Source organism: Myzus persicae, unplaced genomic scaffold (genome assembly GCF_001856785.1).
Source record: "Myzus persicae strain clone G006 unplaced genomic scaffold, MPER_G0061.0, whole genome shotgun sequence".
Lineage (NCBI taxonomy): Eukaryota > Metazoa > Arthropoda > Insecta > Hemiptera > Aphididae > Myzus > Myzus persicae.
The window spans coordinates 10,112-18,492 of NW_019101127.1; the positions used below are offsets into that span (position 1 = coordinate 10,112).

The following is an 8,381-nucleotide window of genomic DNA, read 5'->3' on the forward strand; positions in this document are numbered from 1 at the left end:
CTATATCAGGCATCCGTAAAGCGTCGTCTTTCCGGTACCTCCGGGTCCGTCAACGTAGAATGTTTTTGCCACGTCTCCGTTGTCATCGACTGCCTCCATGACACGGTCGAACACTGTTCTCTGTTCGTTATGCATGTCGGCCACTTGTTGTGACCACCGAGCCGCCACCTCTACGACACGGAACAGTTGATCGTCCTGCTCCGGTTCTAGTAGACGGACATCAGGGTAGGGCAAACCGTAGTCGTCGAGCGTTTTTCCGTGTACTCGAAGTAGGTCTCCAATTGCGTTGAGAATCGCGGCCCTCGCGCGGTCGACGACTTGCAAACGGCGATTGAAGTCTTCCACCATGCAATCCTCGTAGCTCGTGTAGAGCCTCAGCGATTCCGCTGGATTGCAGTGCGCCAGTATCGTGACAAAGAGATACCGAAGTTGCCCGGGGGTGTCCAAAGCCGCAGACTCTTTCATGCACGCATGCCACGCCCGGTCGTCTTCTATGAGACCCAGAGCGATTGCCGCAGCCCCGTATGTCTCGTGCACGATCCCGTTGACCGTTCTTATGTTTCGGAAAGACTGTGGGCCTCTCCGGTGCAGAAGTAATAGTCGCAGGTGGAATCGGTGCTGATCCATCGGGCTAACGGCGTACATCCGAGCTAACGTTTCATTGGCCGTGCGTCTTTGCCGCCGCGACCATGTCCTGTTCGCTTGGTTCCATGTATAATGTACCGGTATCTCGTGGTACAGGTACTGTCTTGCCCCCACGTCGTTTGTGTTGAGCGCAAAGAACTCCGTTAGTTTTGTACGGCGCTGGTTAGCGTTGTGTAACCGTTCTACAGCACGTCCAGGAGCAAAGTACACAGTATGAAGATCTTCCAGGTGGACCGGAAGTCTTACAATAGTGTGACTTCTCTTATGCATTTCATAAGAAAACATCCGCCAAATGCCTTCAGGCGGACTGACGTATCGCGAGTTGACGTAACTGAAAACAAAATGAACTCAATGTAATACAATGAAAACGTAACAAAATTACAAAGTCTTAATAGAGAACTGTGTCACTCATTGATAGGTAATGACCGCATGAATGAAATAAACGACAATGAACATTAGTTAAAATTATTAATTATACCCAGGCTTGATGGAAGTTTACTAAATTAAGTAATTGTACGTCAACTGCACAAAGAAAGTATAAATTAAAATGAGTAGAATTATACAGTGTAGTGTATGTTTAAAAAAAAATTCTATATCGGTCAACACGATAAAGACTGTTGGAATGTTATCAAAATATGCATGTATTGCAGTTATTCATTTTTTATTACATCAATTTGTTGTCTGTGTGAAACACTGCAACGGTATGGGTTTAACGTGAAATGGATGACAGTTATAGTTTAAAATAAAATCTATACCTACCTATCCACATTGAAATAGTAACAATGTCATGTGTTAAATGACTTATTGTCATAAGTAAATGAGGTATACTCGTTTAATGCATATGATTTGTTAATTTCATAGTCACATATCAATTTTAATTCAGTTTGTATATTTAAAACAAATGTTTGCCACTAACTGTGTGTGTAACTCTACACCAATATGAAATTAAAACAATAATAATGAGTTAAAAATAATCGTGCAAAAATTATAAACTATAACTATTCATATTAAAATGGATTTGAATGGCACCACAGTTTATGAGTAAAAATGAAATAGTTTGCTGAGTTTAAACATACATACCTACTACTATAATATGTACATTAATCAAGTCTGTAAAATTGTTTGTATGTCATGTGAAAGAAGTCAATGAATGTATTTATCTACACCTACTGCGAGAACATAAAAATGCGTGATGTGCAATTGAAAGAAATGCAGAAAATATTATTATGTAGTTAAAAGGCTAAGTGTAAACACATAATAAAGGTTAAATATTGGAATCGTATATAATCAATTCACAGTATGATTTAAAAATGGTTTGACGGTTAAAAAAAAATCTAAATGCAAAGGTTATGATCATGTATTATGTACACTGTCAAGTGGGTATAGTTTATGTAATTATTAGTTTATAGAATATTTATTATGTTTATTAACGCAAACAATAATGCTATTAAGACTCTGCGTGTGAAAAGAAGAAATTATTGAATGTGCTTACCTTAACAACTCATCGCCTTCTTGTATAGCCAATGTAACAGCGTCGTGACCCTTAAAGACATATTTATAAAGGTACTTAACGCTCTTAATGGTAGAGCACACCTCAACATTGATGTGTGCGTCATATTTGGCAAGCAGATACGGACTGTGTGGAACGACAAACCCATTACCAACCTCTCGTTGTCTGACAAGGATCACCCGACCATCATTTGGACGACGGTACATGGGATAGCCATCATCTGAGACGAACACCGTCTCATCACTGTATGGTTTTGGATACTTTTTTGAACAAATGTTATCCACCATACATGGACTGTTGAGGTTAATTGGTCCACAAGGTCCGTGAATCATGTGAGACACAACGCAGTCATGCAGACGCCGATTAATCGTCGGGTCTGGAAAGGAGGCACTCACAACGTTGTCGACGTCCTCGGAGTCAAGCAACTTACTGTCGTCCCTAAGGATGATCAGTATGTGTGCGTGTGGTAGACCGCGTTTCTGAAATTCAACAGTGTATATATAAGCATTTACATTTCCAAAAATCCTATTAACCGTTATGTCACGCATGAGGTCCTTAAGTTTAGCGTGGAACACCCGGGCCACCATGTCAGGCCTGTCATTAGCCGAAGAGTGAGTCCCTAGGTTATCCCTGATCTCTGGCCATCTAGGATTGCATGTAAAAGTAATGGACAGGTCAGACTTACCTTATTTTCTCACAACGGCCATAGCGTCGTGGTAACACTGTTTCATGTAACGCGGACTTCCAACGAACGTTGACGGTAAAATGACCCTACGGCCGACGGCCAAGGGGTCAGGTGCATCCACATGTAGCTGTTGATTGACGTAGTCCTTGATATGCGTCTGCAAGGAGCGTACCCTGATTCTGACGAATGTAATTTAGATTGTTTGATTCAATTCGAACATAAAGATCACACACGTATTGTTGTAACAAAAATCCACCTCTGTGTAATATGCTGAACCAGTCGTTACGCAAGTCGTTGTTTTCTTGATATCGAATAGCCATCCGATAACAACCGTACTCTCGGATAGTGTTCCGTACGCGGACGGCGTTGACGCGGTTGACCTGTTGCATCATGTTGGTATGCCAACCGGCTTCACCGCATGGAAACAACACTGGATAGAGCATTGGATCAGCATGGCATGAGTTTGCAGGTAATGTCTGCATCCGGTGTTGAGGGTCAATTGGATTTCTGTCGTAGACGACCAGATTGATGTCTCTGGGTGGTCGCCCACAGTCACCGACAAACATAGCCACTTCATCTGCGGTGGGTAAACTATATCGCCTTTGGTCTCTGGCTGCATCGGTAACGAAATGCATAGTGACCGCCCTGGGTGCCACTGTGGGATCATTTCTACCCCGGGCTTCTTCATCTGAAAACAATTGACTCATGTTGCTGTAAATATTTATTTCAAGTTAACCAAACACATTCTAAGCAAGGGGGAAGATAATGTACAGGAACAATGAAGTCATATAGTAGTGCATCATTTAGTTTATGAAATTTGTTTTGCATAATGTACTATGTTCTATTGCAGTAGTGCATAATATATATATACAGAACTGCTTGTAATAGATGAAGGAAAAAACATTATGTCATAATATATCAAGATGGTAAGGCATGGTCATTTTACAGTTTAAATAAATGCTATCATTTATTAGTACTAATTGTATGAATTAAATAAATGATAGTTAAGTGTAATATGTAGTGTGTACAAATTCTGAATTATGAAAAATTAATTTTGATAACCGTATCAAAAATTTTAAGTAAGAAAGTATTAATTGAAATTATACATGGTATGCTGTAAATTGTTATTACTCATTATACTGGTAAATACTGTTGAAATGTTATTGAAATAAAAATATAATGTAAATTACTTTACCAATTTGTTCTATTTGTGAAATTCTAAGATATAATGACCCGTTAATAATAAATTTAAAAAACGTTTGCAAAAATCAGTAATCATTTACATATTGTATATTGATGAGTATTTTACAACATATGGGTGGCTTGACGTTAATGTACAATTTAAATTGTTGTAACATTATATTATATTATTATGTAGACGGGTAGTTTTATGTATTGCGGATTGTCTGGAGGTGTGCGTTTTTTGCATGATGCAGTAGTGTGTCCCACTCCTTTACATAAGAGGCATGATCTTGTCGTCAGTAAAAAATATTCGAAACAATGTTTGGTTGTTATTGATGACTAAAGAGCCGGGTATATTGTTTATGTCTTCTTGTTTGATAAATATTTGTCGACGAAAGCTCCGTATGTGTTCGAAGCCTTCGATATTTATTCCGGCTAGAATTATTTTATATTACGGTCAAACCCACTGTGTTTTAAACACATCTTTAATAAACAAATGACAATTACTCAAACTACTCATAATATGTTTTCTGACACGGTTGCTGACAAAATATTTCACTGTTCGCCGTATCCACTGCTATTCACAGTATTGGCTTACTAAAAACTTATTGAACACAATAAGTACAGTTAATGTTATTACAGATACTTACAATGGACTTTATTTTAAATGTTATAACATAAACATAAATATTTTTCTCGCACAGTTATCAATGTCTGTTCTACACAAACATTGAATTGAATCTATAGTAATGCATTTTTGATTTGCAAGTTGTGATCTAAATATTTTATCTGTTATGCAAGCACTGTCGGGGTTGTAGCTCACTTTATTAAAAATATAAACGTACAGCGTACTCACCTCGCACAATGGCGGCATGCATTCACATCCTATAAAACCAATTGATCAATATACTACAAAACATAAACCTTACACCTGCGACTTATAAAATATATCATTGATGAATTCACTTAATGCATATAATAAGTATCTACACTTACTTGTAGAGTGCCACACATTCTTAAAATATAAGTTATTGTTAGCGTAAGAAGTGTGGTCTAGCAAACTCTTCAGAGAATTTCTCCTGTTTTGTTATAAGTACTCCTTAATTTTCATTTTTTAAGAAATGATTAACAATGTATTTGTGTTGTTTCGATTATATATTAAATATAATCACACTGATTTCAATACTTTTATTAAGTCATAATAATTATATGTCAATGTTTTTCACTTGAAAATTTCGAGCTTCTAAAAATGACCACACTCTTAATTGTTCAGTACTCGCACACCTACTACATTAAGATTGTTGGGTATTGTCACAGTTAAAACTGATGAACTCGCTGTATTATAATGTGACATTAATAAGGGTTTTCATAAACAATGAACAAAATACTTATGCGTTTTCATACACAGTTGAATATCAATGAAAATACAATTGTGTCTTTTCTAAACTCAACCTGACTTATAGGCACCCGGGGACATCCACAGGATGGAAGGAGAAGTCGTGGGCGTTCACGTGGAGGCAGTGGACGTAGTCGTAGTACAGGTAGACGACGTTGAATTCGTCGACGTCCCGACTGATGTAGAGGAGGACGTAGAAGTCGTCGTAGTGCAGATAGAGGACGTGGACATGGACGACGTGGAAGTAGTCGACGTCCCAATGGACGAAGCGCTAGCAGAACTGGAGTTCGCGGAGATGCTCGGCGTATTGCAGCCACACGTCGACGAAGAGGTCGGTAAATATGTCGTATTTATAAAAAACCAAAATTATCGTCATCATTTATATTGCAGTTCGGACCTATTCCAGTGGTAGTTCTGGTGGAACGACCCAGAGAGCACGCGCTCATGATCGACCGGACAGCGGGCGTGACGCACCCGCTTCCAGAGCGTTACCACGTGGGCGCGTTGACTGCTGTCTGCCGGCACTGTGATGCACGTCACTTCCCCGACGAGCGTACGACCGCGGGTCACTTCTCCACGTGCTGCAACAATGGTCAAGTGACCGCTACAGGTGACCGTGTATTGTTTCCCGCCCTGTATCTGTTGATGAATTTGTTGACTTCTGATTCACAGGACAGTCGTAGATACCGAGCGGACATCCGTCGGTACAACAACGCTCTGGCATTCGCGGCGTTCACCAGCAGCGTAAACCCTAGACGTTTGCCAGGGTGTTCACTTAAAGTATTCATTTAGTTCTCTAGGTATATCCACCACGATTATAATTCGAATACTTGTATTTTTCACTTACACCTACCCAAACTGTTTTCTATTGTAAATGTCTGTTCGTTTAAATGACTCTACGTTATAATAGTATATAATTTGATTCTCGCTCAGCCTCATACAATAATTATAACAATTATTACAACACTTGACAGTAAGAAGATATAGTTTTAGCCGTCTTATACATAGCATTGTATTTGTTTTCAGTTTCGTAAACACAAGATACGTCAGCCCGCCAGAAGGCATCTGGAGGCTGTTTTCATACGAATTGCACAAAAGATCGTCAGACTTCCTGTCCACCTAGAAGGTCGACAAAACGTCTACTTTGCGCCGGGACAAGCGCAAGAGCGGTTGCAAAACGAAGCTCTACATCGTACGAGGCTAACTGAGTTCTTCGCGCTCAACATAAACGACGTGGAAGCTCGACAATACCTGTACACCGATATACCGACGCATTACACGTGGAACGCGGCTCAGCGGACGTGGGCGCGGCGCCGGAGAATGATGGCAAACGAGACGTTGGCTCGGATGTACATCGTCAACCCGCTGGATCGGGACCGTTTCCACTTGCGACTGCTACTACTGAACCGAAGAGGTCCGCAGTCCTTCCAAGACATAAGGACGGTGGACGGGGTCGTTCACGGAACGTACACCGCGGCGGCCGTCGCACTCGGGTTATTGGAAGACGACCGAGCGTGGCGGGCCTGTCTGACGGAATCGGCGGCGTTGGACACACCGCGGCAACTGCGATATCTGTTCGTCACGATACTGGTGTTCTGCGAGCCGTCAAACCCGCTGGCGTTGTACGAGGCGAACGAAGCAAACCTGATGGAGGATTTCAATAGTCGCCTCCAAGACGTCGACCGCGCGAGGGCCGCGTGTTTGAACGCCATCGGGGATCTACTTCGTGCGCACTCTCGAGAGTGAGAAACGCACAGTCACTGAGAGTCGGCATGTACACCGATGTCACCAAGAACATCGTGTACAGGGAGGTTCTGGACTGATGCGTTGGTAAGCATATCGGTTTAACACGGTTAATATATTTTTCAAACATAATATATTATGCTGCTGTTATTCTTGTAAGATATCACACATAGCTCTGATACGGCTACTATATTTTTCAAACACAATATATTGAGCTGTGGTTAGGTAAGGTTAGGTCTTTGTGGTGGAAAGAAAGTTTGACAACCTCTCTGGATGCGGATTCACTACGATATGAGTTTATAGTGAATTCGTAACTAATGTAAACATTTTTATTGTCTTGTTATGTATTCGATAACTGTTATTAGCTATAGTAATATGTTTACAATATGTCTGTTACATAAACTATATTATGTGCCTTAAACATTATTTACTTATATAATAAGTCCGGAGACTTTTCACCTCCCCGCCGTATACGTATTCAAGTTCCCCGCTAAATTTATAGTCGTTTCAAAAACGAGTCCCGGGGAGGAAACGAGAATAGGTACGTTAGTGGTATCGCTACTATATACGGGCATAAATACAATTTGAGTTCAATTTTTTTCGCGAATCTCGCCGATTTGAACGTCCGGAGCCGGTCGTCCGCTTCCAGACGCGGTCAATCCCCCCGGTCGTCCGCTTCCAGACGCGGTCAATCCCCCCGCTCGGACGCCCTTCGGGGGACGCGGACGCGGCTTAAGAGTCGTAGATTTGACACCGGTTGTCATCTCGATAGCCGGTGAGGTAGGTGTAGGCATAAGACAAACAACTCGGTGTCGTGGGTTCGAACCCGTCCCCCGGCGATGTCGATAATTTGCGGCGGCCGTGGGAATTCGAAATTTTTTTTTTTCGTCTCTTCGCTACTGGTTCCGTCTTATCATATTTAACGAATTTGCTCCGATTTTTTTTCAAAATTCGAGTTTTACAGCCTTTATTATCATGGACCTCCCGTCCAAGACTTAGGCCGCGTGCACATTGGAAAGCGTTGCGCGGTAAGCGGTGGGCGATAAGCGGCAAACGTTGAGCGGTGAGCTGTGAAGTGTGTATATTAAACAGGACGCGATGAGCGTTGTGTACAACATTATTTTATTTTAGTGTAGTGACGTAGAGCACCATGGCACTAAGTTCGAAAGTTCGTCGTATTTTATTGTTAGAAAATTCATTTTTACGAAGACGCATCTTAA

At 41.2% G+C, this 8,381-nt stretch overlaps 1 protein-coding gene across 1 annotated transcript; it reads right to left on the reverse strand.

The window, feature by feature from the left end:
• On the reverse strand, positions 1-2,742 carry LOC111027809. The gene is made up of 2 exons (XM_022306258.1): positions 2,138-2,742; positions 1-976 (listed from the first exon to the last, which is right to left on the reverse strand). The coding sequence occupies exons 1-2, from the start codon at positions 2,740-2,742 to the stop codon at positions 1-3; spliced, it is 1,581 nt and encodes a 526-aa protein (XP_022161950.1).
• Positions 2,743-8,381: the final 5,639 nt, after the last annotated feature.

Bases quoted from the DNA above. Each gene is read 5' to 3' on its own strand.
- LOC111027809 (XM_022306258.1), bottom strand. From the start codon at position 2,742: ATGGTGGCCCGGGTGTTCCACGCTAAACTTAAGGACCTCATGCGTGAC. The intron at 977-2,137 runs GTAAGCACATTC...TTTTGTTTTCAG, and splicing joins GAAGGCGATGAGTTGTTAAG to TTACGTCAACTCGCGATACG.